Source organism: Tetrao urogallus, assembly GCF_951394365.1.
Source record: "Tetrao urogallus genome assembly, chromosome: 1".
Lineage (NCBI taxonomy): Eukaryota > Metazoa > Chordata > Aves > Galliformes > Phasianidae > Tetrao > Tetrao urogallus.
This window is the reverse complement of record NC_136813.1, coordinates 103,944,345-103,970,791: the sequence shown is the minus strand read 5'-3', so window position 1 is coordinate 103,970,791 and position 26,447 is coordinate 103,944,345. Positions and strand designations below refer to the sequence as shown.

General features: G+C 36.3%; 1 protein-coding gene across 2 annotated transcripts in view; it reads left to right on the top strand.

Moving 5' to 3' along the window:
• The window catches only part of EPHA6 (EPH receptor A6), a gene marked incomplete at both ends in the record, with an annotated part of 498,668 nt that overhangs the window by 233,024 nt on the left and 239,197 nt on the right, over positions 1-26,447 (top strand). For both annotated transcript variants that reach the window (XM_079541645.1, XM_079541644.1), the window contains one exon: positions 20,953-21,108. In XM_079541645.1, coding sequence (XP_079397771.1) covers positions 20,953-21,108 — 156 coding nt within the window. The remainder of the gene's footprint in view (positions 1-20,952; positions 21,109-26,447) is intronic.

Genomic DNA, 26,447 nt, shown 5'->3' with positions numbered 1-26,447 from the left:
GTATGTGCCCTCTGTGTCACCAGCAGAGCATTTTGGGACACTGACAAGAAAATCCAGTGCTGCTTGTGCCTGTGTTACAAACATTTACCTCAGATGTCCCTTCTGTGTACCGCTACCCTAGGCAGCTTTTGCTGACAGTTCCATTTACTTTTTGCACATGTCCTGGAGGCTGACAGAACAAACTTACTGCCTTGTGGTCCTAGTACTCACTTTGACTAAGAGGAACTGGTTGGTTCTGCGTTATGTATGGACAGATCTCATAAGAAGCTTTCTTAAGCAAGGGAACACTCATGAAACTGTTAATGCTCATGCACTGAATTCAGTCATGGGGAGCTCTGACATACCACTGGCAATCTAATTGAGACCATCAAAATTGGTCTGTAATACTCCAAAAGCAAACCAAAACAGAAAACCAACACTTGTATGTAGCATGGCATGAAAACAAACAAACAAACAAATACATAAATGAGACTAGCTGCTAATTTACCTTTGTAAGTTTTGTTTGGCTATTTCCTTAGCAGAGCAGGGTTTATATTCTGTGGTGGTGCTTGCATGAAGTGTCCAGGTCTCTGCCTGTATGGGAAATCCTAAATCATCTCTTTTTTTTGGTAAGGCTGCATTTTTTCCATAGTGCCTTCCTGCTAGTGATGCACAGGAGATGCCCTTACGTTTCCCTTCAGTTCTATTTCTGTATGCTCTGCATGGGCTTAACATAGCACAGAAGTGGAAAAAAAGTGTACTGAACTGAGATGAGTAAAGGTAGCACAGATGATACAGCATATTACATCTGAAAAGCTGTTGAGTTTACTATAGGATATTAAATCCTGGCCACTGCACTAGTGACACTGAACCTGATGGCATACTTGCTAGACTTGCCCCATCATTAGGAGGTTGCTATTACCTGCTAGCAATATCAGTTTCATTACATATTTCTGGAACAAAAAAGCCTGTACAGTAAAATGATAATTCTGCAGTTTATCTGAAGTCACTCATTACAGTAGTGAATTGTTTGATATTACATAATTAAGGATGTATTTAATAAAGTATAATATTTAATAAAACAAGAAACAGCATTAACTTATCAGAAGTCCAAAAAAACCATCAGGAAGTTCCAGTCCACTCCTTATAAACTGATCATTAGCTCCCCATCATTGTTTGAATGTGTGGCCACTGTATTTTTTATTTAAACAATGTGCCCACTGCAGGATGTGCTAAAATGCATTACCATCAATTGCAACAGCTTGGCTGACTGGCTGTGCATAAATTGGAGTAATTCCAGCTGCTTCCTTGCTCCACTGTGTATCAAAAACTTTGCCTTTGCTTCTGTTTGTTTTAAATGAAGTAGAAGAGACAGATGATGCTGTTGGTGGTCATTGAAATATTTTCATAAGCAAACAGACATCCCTACCTTGGGGACTGTCAAAGTCACATTTCAGAGTCTTTCCTTATCTATGCAGATGATTTAAAAAGGGGGAAAAAAAAAGGGAAAAAAAAAGTTTCTTTTAATCTTTATGGTTTAGGGATGGCTTTAGAAATCTGGGAAAACTTGTTTACATTGACTCAAAGAGCCATACAAGGAGTATTGTTCTTTATGGTGAGAAAGGAGTTCTTCCTTTTTATGTGCTTTCAAAAATCCAAGTTATTTTTCAAATTCTGCTATTTGTTGACACTTATGAGAATGAATAATGTGAGAATCTTAATGGCTCCTCAAATTTCCCTCAGCAGTGATGCCGTCTCCCCAGTCACCCTGCCCAGGCTCTCTGACAGTTGTTGAAGAGTGGGAAGGGCAGGGCCTTCATCCTTCACTTCTCCCAAGCTTATTAGGTGTTTCAGTCACATTGTCATGAAAGATGCTCTCATCTTTGTGGCCACAATGTTACATCAGTGTCAGTGCAAGCCCTTAGAAATCCAGGCAAGTTCTCCTGTTTGCTGGAGTTAAGCTATGATGGCTATTGCCAGGACTCAAGGGCAATGTGTCTGTCTTTTCCCAGTGTCCCCAAGCGTCAGTGTACCTGATGTGCATCAGCGTCAAAAATAGTGAACTGGTTGCTGCCATAACGCAGTATCAGCACAGACTGAAACTCCATTTTATCACAGATACCACAGGAGTCCTTTCCTCTGCCTGGCTGTGATGGTGGCAGCTGATACGGACTCTTTTCTAAGAACTGGAGTTTAAAGTTCATTCTGGCTTTGACTTTGTCCAGATGGCTTGGAAGTGCTCCCAATTTCTGAGTTCCTGTGGAATTCTCATGAAAACGTGCAGTTTGAGTTTTCCAGGAACCCACTGGGAAAAACTTTGAAAAAACTTTTTGTTTCATCCTGTTAGGGAGGGTCCCTGAAGGCACTGCCAACACAGTGTCACATTAGAAAAAAGAGCAGACCAGGGACCAAAGGTGTTGCTGACACGGCTTATCTAATGGGACCGGAGAATTTTGGTATTTACATTAATGTTTACAGGTAATTTTTTCCTCATCTCTTGGTCTTCCATTCAGTTGAAAGGCTGACTTTGCAATCTGGAAGCTGATATTGCTGGTTTTGATTAGATTATATAGGAAGGAGATTTTTCATCTTCCTATACATTTAGCTAATAAAGATTAAGAGTCTCATAGTTGATTCAAATCTCATTATTCTACAAACATTGTTAAAGTAGGGTGTACGTCAGTTTTGCATTAAAAAGGAGTCTATAAAAAAGCAGCTGTATTATTATGGATGAAATTTTAAAGACTTAATTTGGATCATGAAGGAGATGCAAGGGACATTATGGAACCTAACACGTTTTGTACTACTGAATGCAGGCTGTTTTCAGTTTTCTATTTCAGCAATATTACAAACTTAATAACTTGCAGACATCCCTGTTTTGTTGGCTCTTTTCTGGTCTTATCCTTTGTGATTGCTATGTTAAGTCATTTTTCTCTCTGTATTCATACAGGGTCCAAGTTCATTGTTTTCTTCCAAATATTATTAAAGGTGTCTGGGAGTCTAACTGGCAGGCTTCTTTGTGTGATATTTGTATGCCTTGAAAGCTTAGCTGTGCTGCATAAAAGAGACTGATTAGGATCCAATCTGAAAGTGCAGCACCTATGATATATGCTGGAAGAAAAGGGGAAGAGGAATGAGAGAGCTTGTAATTAATTCCTATTGGTAATCCTCAAAATAATGGATTCATAGCATGACCTGATACCAAGAATAATTTCAGAGAAGTTATGCGTGCTTTCCTAGACAAATGCATCCTGTAAATTCCAGTCTTGTGCTTTTCTTAATCACACTGCCAGTCAAGTTCTTCCCTGTCACCTGTCATAGATGTGAGATGCATGCATGCAAGTTTATCGCTGTGATGGGACTGCTTAGAATCATTTTCTGTCATCTTTGACCTAAGCTGCTGCTTCTTTTAATCCCTTTCTTATGTTAAGAAATACAAACCCAATGTGAAGAGGTGTTATTTCCTATCCTTGGTTATTTGGGAGAATTTTCTCATCTCAATTAATGTTTACATTTTTAAAAAAAAGTTATTCTGTCACATTAATAGCATTATGCAGCATGATATACAAGGAGTTGCATTTTGGTTTTTGGTTTTCCTAAGTTTCCAAATGAACTGTATTTCAAACACTTGGACAAACTGTGAGAAGCAGGAGCAATCACTATCTGTAGCATGTATAACACGATGAAGGCTTCAGTCTCACGCAGAGCTCCAGAGTGTACAGTACAGATTCAGTCTGTGATGCAGTGGAATCAAAGTCCAGTCTGCTTTATACTTCCCAGGCAACAAAGTGTTTTGACTTTTGATTTCAGTAGTGCCCGACTAAGGTGCATGTATGCTTTCACTGAGTAATCCTTTTGTTTGTTTGTTTGTTTGTTTGTTTGTTTTCATAAAAAGTACAGAGAACAACTGCTTTCTTATAGGACCTTTGCAAATTGGGAACTCAGATTCTATTTATCCGTGGTCCTATCCTTAAAGAGCGCTGCTAATAATTCACACTGATATAGAGCAGAGCTAAAAGAAATTGAAGAGGAAGATAGAAAAGGTACAGACAGTATTTTGAAGAGAAAAGTTATTATTATTTTTTTTTAATCCCATCATATTTTGGGGGCTTTTGTGTGTGTATAATCATTACTGAATTTCAGTACAGAGCATATATGGAATATAATGCTCTGGTATTCATAGCAACAGAGTAAAGGAGGAAAGAAGAAAAGCAGCTTGAGAGGGCAGAAAGATCAACATGGTAGACAAGAAAAAATGGAAATTCTGAGAATGAAACCAGTGGGGAAGGAAAAAAACAAGTGCTCCATGGTGTCACTCTAAAATACATCATGTTTGAAATAGATCTAGAAATTGCTAAGCAAAGCTGAAGTTCATTTGTTATGTAGCAATACAGACTGGATGATCACAGTGACGGTTACAAGTGACCATATATTGAAATTGAAATAGCTAAGTTATAATTAAAATACTCTATAAGTGCTACCAAAAGAGTGAAAAATACTCTGTTGTTTTTTTTTCCTAAGATTTAATGTTATGTGACATGCACCTATTTATTGTGCTACGTATTAGCTAAAGAAGTAGCTGACTAGTGTAAGTTATAGTACTGTGGCTGAGTTTGTTAAAACAGCTAGCCAATTCTTTCTCTCTAGATTCTTAATAAAAAATGAATCTAGTATATAAATGCAATATAATATGCAACAAATACACCAGATGGTACATTGCCTGTTGACATTCTTTTGACAAATGCAAATCACTGAGTTTCACAGTTCAAAATACTGTACAATAATAGCAGTACAACCACATTTACTGTCAGACACGCAGACACTGACATTTTGCTCCCAGTCATTTTTTTTTTTGCACAGTATGATAAACATGAATTTAAGTGAAATAAATGTGAAAACTGACTGCTTACAAGCATTCTTCAATCTCCAGTTGTGCAATAAATGTAATGTTAACTTCTGCAGAGCTAAGATACAACCGGTGTCCACAGGGAGTGAGAACTCTCTTCTTTACTATTGTGTGTCTACACCCTATTTGCAGTTGCAGATATTTATGAACTCCAAGCCTGTCTGCCTTAAACACTTCTTAATGACTATTTAGAAGCTGAAACTGAGTTAAACTTCAGTGGAATTAAATTCACAACCTGATGAGAAATAGGTATGCAGTGTCAGCAGTTATCTGTTTTGTGGACTAATCAGTACTAAGTTTTCACTTATTTTGGTTTGTTTTAGGTATTATTTTAGCCATGTCTAACCACCTGTTAAGTATTTAAAATTCTATATATGGAGTATATATATGTAACTTGTCAACATTTTTAAAATGTTTGATTGCTCTGAAATATTACTAATGGCACATATGCATGTTACAAAATTTGTACATTTTGTTTTCAGAATTAAAACTGATGTCACATTAGATGTATATGTTTAAAAATCAGGATTTGTGGTTTGGACAGACATCATAAGCATGCAATCCTGCTAAACTGCTGCCAGTAACTTGAAAAAAAAACAAACTTTAAGCTAAAGAATGCTCAGTTTTATGCCAAATATCTGACTGCATGTTTGCATCTGTGGGGAAGTGTTTTTCTGAAAAAAAAAAGAAGTAAATTTGGTTGTAATTGAGCTGTTCATACTAATTACTGTTCCAAGGTGTTTTGTTCCTCGTTCCATTAGCCACAGCCCTACCTAGACTATGAATTGTGAGGGTAATAAGCTGAGTGACCTTGCCTTTGCTTTGAGTTTGCTAGAAGACCTTGAACAAGCCCACCTGACCTGTCTAAACTTTTTTCCTCTTCCTTTTTTTTTTTTTTTTTTTTTGTTTTGTTTTGTTTTGTTTTGTTTGTTTGTTTAAATAGAGATAATTACTTTTACTTTCTTTGAAAAGCACTTTACACCATAGAAGTAGATGCCATAAATGAGAGAGGTAGTGAATAACCATGACATTCAATTCAGCTGAAATCTAGAAATAACCTTTTCTGGTACTTCTTCAAATCTGGGAAAGACATTGAGATTTTATGAATAATGAAAATGTTTTTACAGTAATACATATCTTTGTTTCGTGATGCTCAAACGTCCCTACCCATAACAGAAGTCCTATTGGAAGAACTATTTTGCACATCAAACTGGTAATTTGAGAATTCATATTAAATTCATGGATCATCTTTATGAGATTCCTGTGAAATGTCTTAATACGCTCAGTAGAAATACCTAGCTTAATACTTGTCATCAATCATGTGAAACATTCTTGACTCAAGGACTGAAGAGGTATCCCACATAACTTTGGTGAAATACCAATTAGAAACACTCACCTGCTCAAGGACACCAGGAGAATTTTTGTCTTATTACATGGGTTTAAATTTGCATCACAAATTGATTTACTTACTACTGTCTTATAACTATTGGAATCTTTTATCCAGAGCTTTATAATGAGTTTCCAAGGCATTACTTTTATATTTAAATCCATATAAATGCAAGGATAGCAGTGGTGATGGGTTTGGAAACGTTGGCAACATTTAGTTATAAAATTAAAAAAAATAAAATACGAACATTGACGGCAAGATAAATGGGCAATTTATTTTGCTGACGTTTGTGCATTTCACTTCAGATATCTGTTAACAGGAACAACAAAACATAAATGCATGCAACTTCTTTTACAGATCATTCAGGTAGCTGACTGTGCTGACAAAGGTTTTATTGAATTAAAGTGTGTTTTGTCACCTTTTCTATTGTTACTCTTAGTATTCATCTGTCTACACTTCTCTCTGCCACTATATATAAGACTAATAATAATTTGTAAGTTTTTGTCTATGTTTTATACACACATAAAGCTTCCAAGCATGTGTTTTTAAAATTGATTCTTTCTAAACTCAATCTATTTTTCTTACATGTAATTCACTGGAAGGACAAGGTTGCAGTTCTTACATAAATCTGAAGCTTCACGCTTAAACAAAAACGTAGCTTTTCATTATTCTGTGTTCACTATTCCTGCTGTAAATAAAACAACATGAAACACGTTCAGTAGTAAGCCATAAATGTATTTGCATGTATGCAAATACAATTTGATAATTATTATCATTTAGGGTTAAACACTGTAAATGTTTGTACATGGATGCTGGGAGAAGGGAAATGAAAGTTTGAATGGGCTATTTACAGAATTCTGTGTGGTGCTACCACAATTTTTTGCAAAATTGACAGAAACTAAGACAGAAGAAAGCTATTTATCTTTAAGGTGAGTGATAGATCAGTCTCTTATACTGATCATTAGCTGTAATTAAAGAAAAGTTTGCTAAAAGAATCTGACAGTAGTATCTGAAAACACAGAAGACATCATATCTGTTTGTATTAAAATCAATGGTCGTATGGCCCGTGAACTCTTAAAGAGCATGATCTATCTTTAAGTATGCTTGCATTTTATAGGCAGACAGCATTTGTGTAGTAATTACTAAAACAGAAATGTCTACAGTTCTTTTAGTCTAAAGTATCATTTGCTTGTACTAGATTTAGACATAAACTGGAGATTTAAGTAGGTGGAAAGATTTTGGAGCATAATTTATAAATGACAAACTGATGAGCTTCATTAAAATGATTTCACATAAGATGGTGGAAGGTGAGGATGGGTTGAAGTTTGGACTAGGTGATTAGAGGTCTTTTCCAACATTAATGATTCTGTGATTCTGTAATAAAGCTAGCATACAATAAAATAAGATTACGTGGTATTTAGTACAGTCATTTAGAAGATATGAAGATATGTTTGAAATATTTTTTAATAATTAAGAGCATTATTATACTGCAAACCTGGAACCTTTCAGAGATAATACAAAAGAAAATGGTATTTGATTCCCAAAGAATTATGAAAGCTTAGAGTGCTATTGAATATGCAAAATCAGAGTTGAAATGATTCAGGAGTCACTAATCATGTTCGGTGTCTTTAATAATCAAGCTTGTGATTGTTTTTCTACAAACATGTCAAAGAGAATTATGTTTTAAAGACTGGAGGCCTGATTTTAGATGAACATTTCAGCATTTTTTGCATCAGAAATTGCACACGCATTCAATCACCTATCTGCTTCTGGGCGTTTATACATTCTTCATGATTACAGTAATTTTGCCTATGTACACAAACTCCTGAATTGAATGTGCAAATAAAGCAGAGGCTTAAATCAATTGCACATACAAATCCAGACTTGTATGCACAACCATAATCAAATATGTAAGTATGTAAAAAACATTTTCAGGTCTCTCCTTTTGAAGGTTGGATGATATAAAATATTTCTTGCAATGGCTTAGTGCTGTTATTGCTATGATTCCTTGCTAATTGTTACAGTGTAAGAGAGACAGTTACACAGAGAAGGAACAAAAGGAATTGTATAGCTTTATCTAGTCTATTACAAAAGCAATTGATCTTGTGAAAGTTGTGAATCCAAGAAAATGAGTGCTCAAATCTTAAATTATTACAATCACAGTCTTATAATAAGGCCGTAACAAGAAATGGTATCCTTGTAAATAGTGACTGCACTATTCTTCAGGTTTTTATTGTGAAGAACAGCCTGTAGGAATATTACGATCACTCAAGGTATGCCTTCCCCAGAAAGCTGTTCTACAGTTTTGTAATAAAGTAATAAGTCATGTCAAGGAGAGCTTTAGTAGGCTTTCAGTTTACACCTTGAGTGTGTGCTGAGGCATGAAGCCAAGTGTCATTAATTGTTTGAGAAGTGTGCTGGTAACTTATTGCTCTTACACAATAAGTCAGTCTGGCAATAATGGGTTAAGCAGACAGAAAACGTTGTTGCTGCAACTAACAGCAGGAAGTTTTGCTACTTGTCACAGGTTGAAACCTTACAGCCTCAGAAAAATCACTTCCAAAAAAAGCATCCGCAAAACAGATGAAATAATTGATGTCATAAGAATTAATTAACCCAGGCTAGCAGACTTACTTGTTATGAACAGACAAATGTGCACTGCAAATTCAAATGGTCTATTCTTGCACAAGGACTAGAGAAATGAATCATGAACTATTGAACATAAGCAGAGTTGGAAATAAAAACATGTTTTGTCATACTGTGGGAGGAAGTGAGAGGAGAAAAGAGAAGTATTAGAGAGATAAATCAGTTTACAGCATCAGTAAAAGGGAGATAGAGGAAAAATCATATCTCTGAAGGGTTTGAGAAAGGATACCATAAGATCAACAAACTGTTCTCTATATATCAGTTTTTGTACATACATCAGTAAGAAAGCACTGACAGATATGTTGAATCTTTCTAATGCTAAGAAGTGTTTCTCTAGCTTAGATGAAGAGAGAACATTTTTATAACTGTTACCATCTATAAAACTTGTAACATAGAGCCGTACAAGAAAGAAAAATCTATTTGGAAACCAACATCACATTAGCCACTATCTGAATGTATTTATGATACTGGAGAGATTTTGCATACAACACGGTACCTACTTGAACTAAAACCAAAGCTAGTAATACAACGTTGGATTAGGAAATTTGTCTTTTTACGAGCACTGTGACAATAGGTGGTAAAGTGCAGAGAAGGACAAGACCATGACTTAAATTTTTTCAGTCCCTATGCTAGCACCAGACTTGTGAAACAATCATATAGTGATTGCTGTTCTGAGAAACTTAGCACACTTCTGCCTTCTCACTCCACACAAAAAGCCCTTCCAGAATCAAGTATAGCATAGCCACTATTTCAACTTTTCTTCTTTCCTTTATGAAAAGCAATTTTATATGCTGAATAGTTCCCAGTGAAGTTAAATAAACTGCTCCCTTTGTGCACTACAGCTTAGTACTCTTGGTCTAACAGATTTTCTTGATTTCTTATTTCCATATTGCTTTAGTCTGACTACAGCAGCAATAGTTCCTTCTTTTCCTTTTTTTTTTTTTTTTTGAACCTCCAGAACAACCTCTGGATATACGTGCCACTGCAACACTGCAACACTCATTGTACAGATGTGCTCCACTCAGTTTAAGACACAAAAGTTCTTCCATTTTGCCTTGGCTTGTGCATTGAATAGGAGCTAGATGTGTTAAATACACCAAGTTCACCTGGAGATTTCAAGCATTCTCACCACTTCTCTGACATGTGGCAGTGAGCTTTCCTGACTAGAGCGCTTCTCCTTTTTGGTCTTTGTGTTACCAGTTTCCAGATCTGTCAGGGCAACTGACTAGAGTAGGTCTTATACCCAAGCTGAGGAGAACAGGCCTTATACTCTAGACACCCAGCAGGGAACATGCTGAATGATGACTACTGCAGCTGACTGTCTGCTGTTTCAGTTCTAAAGATTTACATAGGTGCAGAATGCTTCTTGGCATTACTTTTTTTCCAGGCAACTCAAGAGACCAGCTTTACTAGAATGACAGAATGAAGAAAACATTTTCTTAAGAGTAAAACTTAACCATAATAATGATTAAAAATCAATTAAATGCATTATTATTATTAAGATTATACTTCAAAAATGAAGATTTTTTATGGCTGCTACTGATGAACTGGAGGACTCAATGAATATGTTCCATTCACTCCAGCACTGCACTGCCCCATTGCGTTCTTAGAGTTATAATGCTCCTGCTTGTCTAAAGACGAGTAGTGGAGATACTGGAAATGACTGCTTGGAGATGGAGTGGGCTTTTTCTTCCTTACTTCTCCTGCAGGCCTTTCTCATACCAGGAGTGCACATTGATGTATTGCTAGCAATCACTTCCCTGCTTTTCCACTGCCCTCACATTCCTCAATTACCATTTCTGTTGTATTCCCTAATTATTCTGACCAATTTACTTATCCTTTTACTATCTTCCTAAAACACGGTGGTCTTCATTTAAAATCAGGCACTGTGGAAAATACTAGTTCAAGATTTAAGAAATCTGGTTAATTGCAGATTTTCAATGGGGTCTTTCCATAAAGCATCAACAGAAAAAAAGACTAATTTGGGTACATAGCAGTGCAATTGAGCATGCATATTTCCTACCTCAGAAAACTTATTTATTTTCAGGAATCCCTTCTACACTGACCAGCGCACATAAGCCAGAAACAGTTAATAGAATATCCTGAGTTGGAAGGACTCTCTAGGATCACCATGTCCACTTGTCAGCCTGCCCAGGAACTGGCAGCCTGTCTTGTCTCATTTCTCCCAATGCTAATACAACTACCCCAGTTTTCCAGCCATTTTTGTCACTTGCCATTTTGGTGAGATGTTTTTTTGTTATTCTCGAGTAGAGAAAAATAGCAGTAGTGTATTTTTACTTTGTGACTGAGCACAGCCTGCCTATGTATTGTCAGTGCATTGAATATTGCTGAGACAATTTGAAGACTGTGTCAGCTGAGGACTTTCCAGAAACATCTTCCCCATCTTTTTAGGGAGAGATTCTGCCTTTACCAATTAACTAGAGCTTTTAGGGCCACATGCACTACATTTACAGTATATTTAGGTACAGAGCTCGTCACTGTCTTCACATGCTGGAATCACTGATAATTTCCACTAAAAATACTAAACCAGATTTGCTGTTCCTGACTGGAAATTATGAACCAAGTCTTCAAAGATCATGCTTTTATTAATGATGGTTCCTTGTGGTAATGCAGTAACAGTGCTGCAGCGATGTAGCTGTGCAAGTATCTCTATGGTTAAAAACTCCTAATAGCTGCGGCCTTTTTATCGACTTGGTTGTCCAAAACACATGTTTATCTCAGATCACTGACACATCTTCTCTGGGCAGAGGATAATCACTGATTCTCTTTCAGGAACATCTAAGTGGCATAAAAGCTGCTTTTGTTTTTAGCTCGAATTTGTTTTTCAATGTTGGTGCTTATACTGATGTACCTGAATTAATCTCATGCAGAGTGAAACTCTGTAGTCATCTCTGTAGCCCCTTTAGGCAGGTGTATCTAAGCTAAACATAACATGAGTTACAATATTATAACTTGTGCTGAAAAATTAGCTGTATTGATTCATCAGTGAAGATTATAAAAAACATAAAATTCATTTAAAGATGAATTTTAAAAGGTTGCAGACCCTATTTAAAGCGGTGTAGCCTATTTTATGATCAGTATTTATTTTGCAAGACATGATCTTGACCTATAGTTACGGTGCTTGATATTTCCCATCAAATGAGCCTCTTTTCAACTACTTGCAATTTTGTCACTTTTCAATTTATTTATGCTGAACCATTCTTACCTGCCATCTCAGTGTTGTAGATGTAGACCTGAGAATTAAGTGAAAAGGAAAGTTTTATGCATCCTGATACAACTTTCCCTGTCTTTCTTTGAATAGTGTCTATGCTTCCAGTATCATATTCTTAAATCTAAAAAAGTGTTTCAATATTCTTTTAAAAATATTTTTGAAAACAAAAACAAGTCCTTATTCAAGATTTTTTTAAAAAGGTTAACAGTCTACACTGCATTGAGAAACATAACATTAGTACTTGAAGCTTAGCCAAACAACTGAATAATTTAGTCCATTATTTGGGAAATGTTACACATAATTGAATTTTCTGTTTGTGTATGGGTTTTGTTGTTTCTCCCTGATGAATTACAAGGTCTTGGGCATTAGCCTTTCTCCTGCAATGCTATATTGTAAATATTCTTTAGTTTTGTTGTTGTTGCTTTAGGATCAGGAAGGTACAATTACAAAACAAAGTCTAAATAGTTGTTTAGGAAATAAAGACCTTAAAGTACATCATATGTGGTAGTAATTGCATATACAGCTATTGCCCTCCCTTTTCCACAGAGAACTGTGTGGCATTTAATAATTCTACATTTGATTTTGAGAATTGAGCATTGTTCGGTGCATAGCACAATGATCTCCATGGATATGAACCTATAGAATAATCTGAAAACTAAGCATATTGGCCAAATATATTATTACACTGTAAAATAAACAATATTTTAATTGCACTCTTGCATCTCCTGAATCTTGGGATCACCTCTACTTCTTTTAATGTAGCCAATTTTTCCTGTTAGTCATTTTAGATTTGTTTCACACTTCTGAGGAGAAAAATAACATAAAATTGAATTAGAAAACATTTCTATTATTCTTTTAAGCTACCAAGAGCCATTTTACATATAAACCTTATTATTATTAATATGTTCCTTAGCATCATACACACTTACTGATATACAGTAGAAATATTTTACTTTGCTCATTATAAATTTGAGAAATTAGATATGACATAGGTCACATGGATCTTAAGCTCATGGTGTCCCAGTGTCTGGATTTCCTGTAATGTAATGCAAAAAGAATTAGGGATCATCACATATCCCATTACCCCTTTGGTTTTATTTCTTCTATTATATTGTATGTACATATATTTTTTTGTATAAAAAGCCATGTTTGTTTATGTAACACGTGTGCATGTACATACACTAACATTCCAAACAGAATACATGGTTTTCTCGGAGAGGGAACAAAGTTGGTGGGTGTTATGTTGTTTTGGAAGAATCCTAGAGATTGCTTTAATATATGTAGTGCTGAAGCTTTCCTGGAATTAAAAAATAAAATTAAATGAAAAAAGAAAAGGAAAAAATATATTAATCAACAGTGTGTTTAAGTCTGTATTTAAGTCTAGGAAGGCAATGTGTTAAAACAAGTGTGCCTAGTTTACACAGACCTTCAGAAAAAACATATAAGGTAATAAATATGATACATAGGCAATGTGACACTGTAATTCTGCATGTAGTTAACAAAGAAAAGAGCACATTCCTACCCTAACTCTTTTTCTGAGCTCCAGTGTTCCCCTTGACGCAGGTTAAGGGGAGGCCACAGTGCTGACAGCCAGTCCTCCTCCAAAACTTCTCAAATCTTTCCCTTACAGGCAGTGACAAAGAATGCTTTTTGATAGACTCCGGAGCAACAGGAGCAACAGCTTAAGTCACCAAGTAATTGTTGCTCTGCATGCAAAAAGCCAAGTTTAACAATATAATTTGTTTTCACTCTGCAAAAGCTATTTGAGTCACCTCAGTGGCAAACAAGATGTTTCTCTTTGTTCTTATCAGAAGCCTTTAGTTGCCAACTTAAAAGGCTTTGAGAAGTAGCTGACAAAGCAGCTTAAGAAATGCAGAATAGTGCTCACCTGTGCTGTGCCATGTGGATCCTAGCTCTTTGATGAACTACTGAATTGCATCTACTATGACAGGCAGCGATAAAATTAATATCATTGACTGTTCTCCTTGTCTGTGTGAGCTTTTGGGTAAAACGCAGATTCTTTAAAAAAATGGTATGTGACCTGAATCACTGCTCCAGTTGTTATATTGCAACTGATATTTTATACCGGAAAAAAATGTATTGAGATGAACTGAAAATACTGTTTGATATACGCCAATTATCTCTTTTGTCATTGCTTGTAATCATTTTAATAAATAGCCTCAGTAGAATTCTGGGAAATATGAGAATGAAAGAAAATAAGCCATGGGAAAAAAAAAAAAAAAAAAAAAAAAAAAACACCAACAGATTTATCACAAAGGGAAAGAATAATTAATTTAATTTACCTGTCTTCATCATGTACTTAAATTTGAAAAAGCCTGCCTGTTTTTTTCTTCTTCCTTGTTGCTTTCCAGAGTGAAAAGATGTAACGTTATCCTCTGTTCTTCACCTCAAACAATAGGAATATAAAAAATCTGAAGATACTGGCAAGCAAAGAGTCTGATTGGCAGTACAAACACAGATGCATTTGAGTGCATATCCCAGCACGCAGTTGTGTAATCTCATCAGATTTACTGCAGATAAAGAAGAGAATTAGTCCATTTTCCTAAAATGGTTAAGCCATTCTGTCACTAAGTTGTCTGTGAGTATGTGTGTGAGTATGTACCATCTGTGTAAAAGCAGCCAAAGAAGACTTTTGATTTTTTTGACATATGATGTCTTATTCATGTGGCTTCAACTACATGTATGTTCCTTATTCTATAATCTATCATAGCTGGTCATCCTCCTGTAGCTCATCACGCCTCATGTTTCTGACAACTCTTCATACATAGTTTCACTATCATTGCATAAAACGTATCTCTTCTTTCTCCCAGCCCATTTGTGACCTGAACACAGTAAGGATTGTGTGAAGAAAGTAAAGACACGAGATTAATTAGTCAGATAGTACTCACATTTGAAGACTGTTATCCTAGCTTCTATTGTCCCGATTTTTTAATATCCTAATATTTGTGGTCATATTCTTTTGTAAGTAAAACTATGTGTGTCTCATTATATTTTCTCTTGTTCTTTTCTATATACTTATTTGTTCTTTTCTACGTACATTTAATAGAATATAAATAGATTAAAATATTATTATAGTTCCTACTGTCTGCACAGAGGTAGAGTCAAACAGGCTTTCTTAGATTGCTCTTTCTATAAAGTGATCAGATATCAGAAGATTAAGAGGATATTAAACTTGTAATGTTTATATATTAACAGAACATAATATAGAAGATAGCAGTCTCATAGTACAACAGTGGATTTCAGTAAGCAATTTAAGAAAATGTATGAGGTGTGGAAAAGCATAGCAAATTGTATGTTTCAGAAAGATTAAACCAGCTCTTCCACTGAGCTACTGATAGTTACTATTCATTGTAATGACAGCAGTCTTCTCTTTTTTAATTTGATTGATGGTCACTCAGCCATCTATAAAAATCCCATTTTCATGAGAAATGTTTCCCGCACACAGACCAGCAAATGTCAGGCACGCGTAAAAGTTGCTCCTTAGTTTCGTTTGCGTTCCCTTTTCTTGGTAATGGTTGATGGATTGAATTCAGGGCATTCAAGGCTGCTTGGATGGTGCCCTGGGTAGCCTGATCTCGTGGGTGGCAGTCCTGCCCACCATGGCAGGAGGTTGGGACTGGGTGGTCTTTATGGTCTCCCTCCAATCTAAGCCATTCTGTGATTTTATCATTCTGTGATTCAGGTCTTATAAAACTGTGTGAAATCAGGGTAAGTCATTCACAATAATGAGCTCCACACAGCAGTGAAAATGTCCCTTTTGTTTTAAAGCAGAAAGTTTTGTGGCCACTAATACGACCACCATATCTGCATTTGTCAGCATGGAGTACCTGTCAGGTGAGGAAGGCACTCAACAGCCATAGCTTTCTTGATTAGAAAAGACTGGTCGTTGGCCCATTACCTTGTTTGTTACGCTGGATAAATCAAAAGAACCTTAAAAATATTGTCCAATCTAGCAGGAATTGAAGCCCTTACTCCTAACAACCTGAGAAGTGCCACGAGAGCAGGGCCTGTTAGACCATGTGCAGCCTTTGTCTGGGTCTGCTGGCATTGGCAATTTATCTGAATTCCCAGTGGTACTTCGGTGTAGCATAGCTTTCTTTGCACTTTCTACAATATATATCCAGCTATTAGTTTGAGTTGTTGAACCACCACAGGACCTGCAGTGTCCAGGGCTCCCTGGCTAAGTCCAGGCAGGGCCTTGAACTTGAACTCTGCACTGACCCAGAGCCCTCATAGCTGAACACTTAGTGGGGAGAGGTGCTGGGGGGTCTTCTGGAGTGGTTATGGCCACAGGCTGTGCTGCCATGCATGGGGAAGAGCACAGGACCCTTTGGAAAGTGCCATACACCTACACTTGGGAAGCATTCAGGTTATATCTTATTGCAAACATTGTCTTGGGGCTCTGGTGCACAATGCACCTCAACTGTTTTTACAGTCTCATTCAGCACCCCTGCACATAGCACCAACAGCACTAAAACTGTTTTGCAACTGTTGGATAAACACATTCTCCTACTCTCAGCCCAAGCTGAGACACTAGCAAGTCATAAATCACTTTCTCGAAGAGTTCACCAGAGCTTTGCAGAGTGTTCTCTTTGTATGCATTTATGTATAACACAATCAAAAACTAAATGTCATACATTAAAAATTAAATAAGGAAAATGATACTCATTACAAAGGTTTTGTAGCTTAAAACACCATAATCAAATCCTGATAAAGCTGTAGTAGTAGCACATTCATAGGTGTGTTATCATTTGTGATGCCAATTAAATTGCCAGTACTTCTCTGTATGAGCCCTGGTATTTCACTGGAGAAAACTTTAGTGTCTTTGAATTGTTCATTCAGACACCCTGCTAATTATTTACCCATTAAGGCAATATTTTATTATCATCCCCCAGGCTTTACAAAAGTCAAATCTTATACAGTTCATATAATTAGTAGCTCAGAAAGTCACTTCTGTTAGATAAAGTTAGGGAAAATAAAATGCCTCTCAGTGATTTAGAGTTTAGAAAAAACAATGCTGTGTGGTAACAAACACAAAAACAAACTTTTTGCGGGGAGAAGGGATAGTCATTGATGCACAAATAATATCTGCAAATGATCTACTTAGCTATTAGCTGAGTGAGGGAGATGCTGTGATAAAACCTTTGAAAGTGTACATGGAAAACAAAATTTCCTGCATACATAAGCATCTAGTACAAACTTTCAACTTACATGTAATGTATTTTACATAGGCTGTCATTTTGCATGGAGAAGATGGCTTTTTTATCCCTTTCCAAATACAAAACCATAAAGTATTAATAATTAAGTCTCTGAGTTTCTGATTTGCCCATCATGCACTTTGTGCACTGTGTGAGTTCTGAAGAACAAAAAGTAGAAATGATAGGAAGCTGGGCAAAAGCTAAAATCCTGCTTCATAAAGGAGTTCGGTTAACATTGAGCATGTAGGTAGTTGTGTTGATTATGCTCTTTAGGGAGTCATATCTTTATCCTTATTTTAGATACCATGTGATTTTAGGACTCTGGAGTTGAATGCCTCAAGCACTGTATATAGTTTGATATCGCAGTGAGTAGCAGTGATGCAGTCTGTTATCTCATAGCAGATAATTTACAGACTCCAGTTTTGCAAAATGTTCTGTACAAATTGGAAATGGAACACAAATACCATTGACTTATTTGTACAGTTTTCCTCTAAGTGTTGATTGGAATTGCTTTGCTGGAAGTGGTCTTACAGAGCCTTAAGCTTCATGAAAGAGGCCAAACCATAGTCAGTCTTGCTAAAATATGCCAAAGAATTACAGAGAATCTTCTTTTCTTCATGAGAGGACCAGGATTTACAGACCATGAGTTGTGTTAAGATATACTCAGCTTGTGCCTGTTTAGTAGCAGGCCATAAACAACCTGCCAAAATCTAATTCATAACAAGTCAAAAGAAATCATAGTCCTTAAAATGTGGCATTGTACATGTTTTCTGTTAAATAAACTTTTAAAAACTTTGATAGTAAATCTAATTTTTACAAGTTTTCCATGGAAAATTATAAACAATTGCATCTTGTTAAAGTTGAAATTCTGCCATTGAATCATAATATTTGCTGGCAGAGTCTAAGCTGTGTATGGCAGCTGAAGTGCTGGTATTTCAGTCCTGTGCTGCATATTCAGTGATCTTAATAGACTGTTTTGTTTCACCTTGAATGTTGACAGTGAGCATTGAGTTACACCAAGAGATGAGTTCTCCCAGGCTTGTGAATATGCAAGAGTTTTTCAACTTGTTTAGGAAAGGCTGGATTTTATTTGAAAGTGTGCAGTAATTGTGATTGTCTTATTCTACATTTGGATGTGGGGAGGGTTCTCAACAGCTTCATAAGCATAACCATATGAAAGATGCCCTGCTGTCTTCTTTTTGGAATGTATGGGATACATCTGACATGATGGTGCATGTATTTGGGTTGGCTTCAAAAGAAAGTAAAGGATCTACATATTCGCCCATTTTTTACCCTGGCATTTTCATGAGTGTATACATGCTTTCTTTTAAGACAAAAACAAATCAAGCCGTACTGAAACTTTAAATACACTGCAGAAAACCATTTCAGAATAAAACAATTGCATTTTTAAATTGGTAGTAATTTTCTCTTTGAATTTTGTATTAGTGAAAAGCTTAAAGTTCAAACTTATCTTGAAAGGGGAAGCTGTGTTTCTTTCGGTCCAAAGTGTTTTATTATTTGAGGAATGGAAGGGAAAATGGAGTTATTTAATGTCTGATAGAAAAGATTTTGGAAGTGATAAGAATTTTAAAAAGTATTCATTTGACTGCAGAGATAACCTTGAATTGCCAACTCTTTAATCACAGACTTCTTTGTGTGGCAACAGACATGTGAAAGGTAGCTATTAAAACAGTATTCATCTTCTGATAAGGCATGTTAGGGTTTGGGCATGAGAAAAACAGGAGCAAGCATTCATGCCACCCTTCCCACATTCTACTTTACTTCGTCTCTTACTTCCTTCCAGCAAGGTAGGAAGAGTCAGCATCACCAATACTGCTGTCTTCCTTACACCAAACCCACTGTCATTCCAATCATTGGAAAATTGCCACTGACTGTAATCACACAGGTATCAGACCAGCAGCTATTTAAAGGGAAAATCCCTGCTGTTCCCACCTTTCTTATCTGTAGCACCAGAAATACATTTATTTTTTTTTCTTTAATGACAGCAGGGCAGAATTCCTTCTTCACATCCATTCAGCATAGTCAGAAGAACTCGCTGGGAGAACTGCTGAAATAGTTGAGTCATAATTAAGCTCTTATGCTTACATTTGAAAAATTTGCTCTGGATTCTGGTAAGGAATCAGCAGTTACTTTTTTTCAGCTCCTCTCATTCCTTGTCCCCCAGACACTTAATGAAACCACTTTGGTATCAAACAGGTGCTTTGGAATCAGAAGCAAAACTAATGTGTGCATATGTTATCTAAAAGTTAGTACCTTTTAATGACAAACCTAGTTTGAATTGACAGTTTATCTGTAAAATTCATAATTCTTGGTGTTTATTTATAGAGCGTTATTACCATATTGTAAGAGAAGAAAATGCAGCCTAGTTCCTGTAACACAGTGTAAAGGAAACAGTCCTGAATATGTTGAAACAAGAAAACTCCACATGGGTCTTAAAAGTAATAATTATAGCAAGAACTTTCATTGTGCTGGTGAAAATCAGGAAGAATTTGAGCCTGTGCTGACTGTACATGCTAGAATTGCTCTTCAATTTGTTTTTGTTCTGTTTGTTGACGGGAAGTCAAAAGACAGTAACTGCAGAATATACTGGTGTGTGTTTAAACGTGGTAGCTGGAAGAAGAAAGGAAGAAATCTGTTTAAACGTGTGTGGCAATTTCTGAGGACAGTTTAAAAATAATATTTCGGAATGCTAACCAGGCACTTTTTTGAAAACATATTTTAACTAGTTGTTTCTGCTTTAAAGGCCAGCAGATGGGCATCTAAAGTTGTGCTGTCACCAGCAACTTCTGGGACTCCATCTCCAGCTGGGTGGGCAGTGGGCTCTGATCATTGCGATATCCGTCCCCAGTGCAGCTGCTATCCCAGTTGTTTATTAACACGGTAAAGAGTAGCCTGAGGCTTGCTGTAGTTTTGTGCTAGATTTATTGGCACCTCTTTCCTAGTCTCCAAAGATTGTTGCAGCAACACCGCACAGCCTTTATTCCAATAAGGTGCAAAGGACCCATCTAATATGACCCTTCTGTAAGTGCCATCTCAGGGGACTGTGGACAGGTCAGACCTACCTGTAAGAACAGGGGTGTCATCCTTGTCATGAAGGCATTGTGAGGACAAGCATCTTGAGCCTTGCGAATCTCCATTACTTCAAAAAGGAAGCCATATAAATAGAATTCTTTATTTCTAGAAATATTAGAATTCAATCATGATGATTAGAATTGACGGATGAGAAAGTATCCCATTCTTTCTATTTATTAATATACAGAACAGACATAGATCATAGACAGTGTGCTTGTGTTTACTGACATTAGTGAAGTTTTCTAGGTGACAACTTCAAGCAGCAGCAAGGGCTGTCAGTATATTAGGAAGCTGTCTCTTTCAATGTTTTCACATCAGATACCAAGAAAAGCATTTTTTTGTTGTTGTCTGTAGACCAAAACAAAAACTTTTAAGTGGTGAGAATAATATGTATCTAGGTTGAAAGAGAACGCGTTATAACTGCATGAAGCAGATTTTACCTATGGCCAAATCTTGCTGCTATTAATGACATTATTTTCTTGTTTTGCAGCTTGCAGGCCTGGATTCTATAAAGCATTTGCTGGAAATGTAAAGTGCTCCAAGTGCCCTCCACACAGTTCAACCTATGTTGAAGCAACTTCAGTATGTCAGTGTGAAAAAGGTTACTTCAGAGCTGAGAAAGATCCACCAACTATGGCATGTACCCGTAAGTCTGATCAGTACCAGTCTCTGCAATTCTCTTGCATGCATCATTTTTGTATTTAAAAAAACAATGGCACATTTTATGAAGAATCCTGCTAAAAATTACCAACAGAGATTTTTTAAATCAAATTTTGAACAGCAGAATTTTATTTAGTACTGGTATCCCTGAAAATACTGACATGTTTTGTACTTCAATGATTTATTAACTTGTAGTTCTGAGAAGTAATATAAAGTTTGTAATCACTGTCATAGAGATAGCAATGTTGAATTTTAATTATCAGTATATATTTTGAAGACTCGAAAATATGTGCAGCATCCAAAAAACTGAGGATGCTTATAAACAACAACAAGAAACTGATACGGCATAAACTCCTGTCTCCTCAGATTAAAAAAAATAAAAAAATAAGAGTACTGTTGCAATAACTAGCAGTGCACAGTCAATTTTTTGGTGTGTCTAATCATGTAAAAGTAACTGAGCTGACAGCAGTAGAGTCAAACCTTTTCCCATGCTAACGGTAGTGTCACCATATGGCACTGTTCTGGGTAAATTGGGAATATACCACACAATTTGGATTCATGAAGTTTTAGGCATTCCATACTCCTAAGATCATTACACAGACTAAGCCTTGTCTGTCTACTGAATGGGAGTGATCTTCATCAAAAATGACATTTCAGAGATCCATGGAGCTTATCAGGAAGTTGTCTAATCTAACCATAGAGAATTCAGAGGTGAAGGGTAAGTCCCAGTCTCCAGCTGTTGAAGAGACATAATGTCATGACACATAAGGTTCAAATAAGGACTTCAACCCAAGTAGCACAATCTGCTGTCAGACCACTCTGGAGCAAAGCACATAGGCCTGTCATTTTTCACAGAATATGTGAGGGGGAAAAACTGTGTTTATCCGGACTTCCCACAGGAAGATGGGCTTACATATAATTCCGGTCAAACGAGTGCCCTGAGCACAGGCCTTGAAAACTTACCCACAGAACTAACACACAATCCAGGCACCCTTGACAGTTTCATGCTTAAGACAATGGTTTCACTCATGCATTATGTACATCTGACTCCATATTGTTTATGTCATTGATTTTTCATTTACAAAGGACAGTTCTCTGAAAAATTACTCATGCATGGCAAAAGGTTTCCCTCATTGTCTTTCAGGGCTCAGTTTTAAACCCTGCTACTCACTACTCTTGGTAAGGTTTGTGAGGTGTGTGTGATCCATGTGGCATCAAGGGAGTGGGTACTTACAGCACCCTGAATCCCTCTTCCTCACACTATAAAAAACTGCAGAGAGCTGCTTTGGTTGAAAACTGTCAGTAAAGACTTTTTGCCAGACCACTTTGTTTTTCTGAGGACATCAGGCAAAGCAACCAAGTGAACTGAGGAAAAGAGGAAAACAACCACAACATCTCATCTCACTTCAGCCTTGAAGAAATAGTAAGGGAGACAGTGAACCACATTCTAGTTTTTGCCTTGTTCCTTGTTCAGTGCCACCATGCATTACCTCTTATTCAGCCTAGATTGCAAGGTGTCAGTACTTCATTGAATGTAACAGCAGATATATTCATCTCATACCTACAATGATGATTATTTCACTAATTGTCAGCTCTGCAAATGACTAAGCTTCTGACAGGCAGACTGTGCTCTTATCTTCTTTCACATCATCAGTAATGAAGAATCTGCAGACCAAATTATTCCCTAAGTGGTATATTTAGCCCCACTGCTTTCAAATTATGCACTCCGTTATTAAAATTGTTTGTCATAAATGCAACCTCACTGCTTTTGGAGGATCTGTACAGATGTGACTAATTTAAATTTAATAAACAAAGATACTAGTGATGTATGAGACAGGTTAGAATTTAGCTTGTTTCTTCCAAACTGTCATGCTTTGCTCTAATAAGAGGAGATGAAAAGTTAGGAAAAAATAAGCCACCTAAAATTCATAAAGAGAAAGGGCTGTACAGTAAGAAAATGAATTTTGTACATAACTATTTTTGGACCAAATCTACATTTTTTATGTCAACCTGCAAATTTGTGTTCTGACATGTTAGTCACATTTTTCTTCTGACTTTTTAATCAAGAGTCATTCTTGAATCAAACACAGAATTAATAGTGAATTCACTTTAAAAACCCCTTCATCTTCAAATATTTTAAACCAACTACATTCATGCCTTTTTTATTTGCTCCCTAGATACTGCAAAGCAAGATGGCTAAAATAGGTAGATCACAGCATTATAGACTCACATAGAGGGCTTGGGTTGAAAGGGACCTTAGAGAGCACCCAGTTTCAATGCACTGCCGTGTGCAAGGTTGCCACCCACTAGATCAGGTGCCCAGATTTTTTCTTTCTTTCTTCGCATTCCTTTGTGGGGTTAGACATTATTTCTCACTCCAGTATTTTTTCCTTGGTACTGGAAAACTTGCATAAGCAGCAGTATGGAGATTAATGGCCTTGATTTAAGACGCCATGCATTTAAGAGCCTAGCTTCAGGCATCCATTTTTTTTTAAGCTGAGCTTTGAATCTATAGTATTATTAATTCTGCACAAGTGCATATTGTATGTTTTTCCTAAATTGTACAGTATTTTATAGGAGCGTGTACTTTGTAGAAAAGCATAATAGAAGGGAAAAAGAAAGTGACATTAGGATGTATTGTTAATTACTTTCTCCTAGCCTTTTTCCACTTGATTGACATTTTTTATCAATCTCTTGCTACTATTCTTTATCCTTATTGTATTTCTTTGCCATATGTGAATGTACTCTATCACTGATCTCTCTGTACATACAGTGAGCAACAAATAGCAGCATTACCTAATTCTCCATCTGATTACTGTGTACATAAACTCTAACATTTTCCACTATAATGTAATTGGATAGATTGATCCATCTTTTCAAGGTCAGAGATAGGCAAACTTATGTTGGGTCTCTGGGTCTGAATATGTCTCTTTTCATATTAAGAGACATATTAAGACATATTGTTTCATATTAATTAAACAATTTTGCAGCAGTAGCGCTTATGTTCTGTTCAGTAACCACTGCTACAAACTGTATCCTCTATACTGAAGCTCCTTAAGGTCCACCTCTGTTTTCCAGCAGTAAAATCAAGCAACATGCTTGAAGCCTTTGACTCTACTGCTGCTATTGTTATTTATATGCATATATTGGGGTGCAATTTATGATTATGCTCAGACTTGGAATATTCCTTTGCAGTCACCAGTTCCTATCATGAGGAAATTCTTCCTTCCCGCCTCACTGAGAAAGAAATAAGTAATTCTGAAAAGGCAAAAGTGTCATACAGCATTCCAAACCAAGTGGCAATACTCATCTATATTGCATATATGTGTATATATAAGAAAGTTACTATGAGCACAGGGGACACAGCTAGATGCTGATTCTGGGTATTCTAAGGAGGTGATTAATTTCAGCCACATGCACTGTGAATTTAGTAGTCAAGTAACACCCAATTATTAGAGTTTAGTAGTTGGTAATGAACTAATGAACAGTTCTCACTTGAAAAAGTAGAAAGTATTTTCCAGACTGTCATTGCCCAGTGTTTAAATACTACATTGCCTTCACTAGACTTCTGCAGCATTTTGACTGCTCCTCCCTCCTTCCACGAAGGGCAAAACGCACTTCACCTTCATGGAAGGAGAGGATGCACAAAGAAGTTAAATGAGGTACAAATCACTGCGTGAGGCATAAACTCAGCTCTGTAGCTTTTGGAGTGAGTCCTCTTCTCCATAATAAATCAGTTCCAGTCTGCTCCACAGAGAGTGTAGAGATAGTTTTTTTCATTATAATTTGTAAATGACATTGTTCACACCCAGGCTGTTTTTATCCAAAAAGCAGAAGAGCTGCCTTTTTTTCCAGTGCTCAACCATCTGAAGTGTTTTACTCTTCTACATAAAATCTTAAGTCACGAATTTTGCTGTTGAGAAAAGGATCCATCATTTTCACCAGTATACTTGATTTCCTTAAAAATCAGTGTAAGGAAATCCCCAAGAGTTTTGCCCATAGACATCTGCAGAAGGGTTATTGCTGCCAAGATTTTTGATGTGTTGAATAATCTTTGTATAATTTATAAATGATAACAAAGCAATCAGGCCACATTCATAAAAGCCCAATGACACATAATTTAGCTGAATCTGAGGGCTAGAATTAATTGTTTCTCTTTGTTCCAAGTTCTAAATCTTAGTAAATGATTCACTGCATGTCATTACAGCTTAATATTTGCATGAAATCACAGTTTAACTGGCATAATTTAACAGCAATTAAAAAGCTATTTAATCGTCATGCAAATTGGCATGAGGGGCTTTCAGTATGAAGGGTGTCTGAAGTTTTTTTCAGACGGACAGCCATTACTTTCAGACATCCCTAACGTAATTGATTATGTTCTCCTATTTCATTGAATTGTGAATGTACAATAATTCGTGTTTCCTATTATAATTGAGAATTAAATCCCAAATCATGAATATAGCATATTCATAGAAAATTAGGAATTTTACCTTACATGTACATAGAACTACAAATTAAACAAATTAAATTTTTTTTTTTAAAGGAAAAAAAAAATGCTTCCTGGTGCCCAGATACACATGAAATCATATGTTTTGGCCTGCTGGAGCCTCTGAAGTAACATATAAAACCTGAGCTGTGATGACCCATTGTCATATCTGTTGTTTATGTAAGGTAAAATTTAAACTAGTTTCAAAACACTGGCTCCAGTCCTGTGAGTGATGACACACATGCTTAATTTTAAGTGCATGAGTATTATCAATTGTTTCATGGGGGTTACAGATCAGCTTAAAGTCATGCGAACACAGGGATGTGATTGGGCTCATCCTCCGTGTTCCTAACACTCCTCATTGGTTTTAACAACGAGAATTTGTTAAGACCAGTCATTATTTAATTATAGCAATGTATTTAGAGGAAACATAATTATCCTCTCTTCTACACGTAAATACTAAGAACTGAAGCTGAATTCATCCATTCTGGTTTTAGTTTATTCCAGTCAAAGAACTGTTTTCCAGAGTAGCTTCAACTGCCAATGTCATTGTAATTTTACAGGAAGTTAAGGTTTTTAATCTGAGACACTCTCAGATTGTAGAGGCTTGTTTACTACATCAGCATCTTCAAGGCTGTACCTTGCCTCTGCTGTCCGCATCAGTGGAAAAATGAAGCATCAGTGTAAATAGTCATTGTTAACAAGTTACATTTATAAATACTTCCATATTACGTTATTTCGTATTTCACTATTAGATTTATCACAGTCAGAGGCCAGGAAGGAAATAGTCGAAATGATTTGTGAACATAAAAACTGCAAACTACAAAAATAATTTTCAT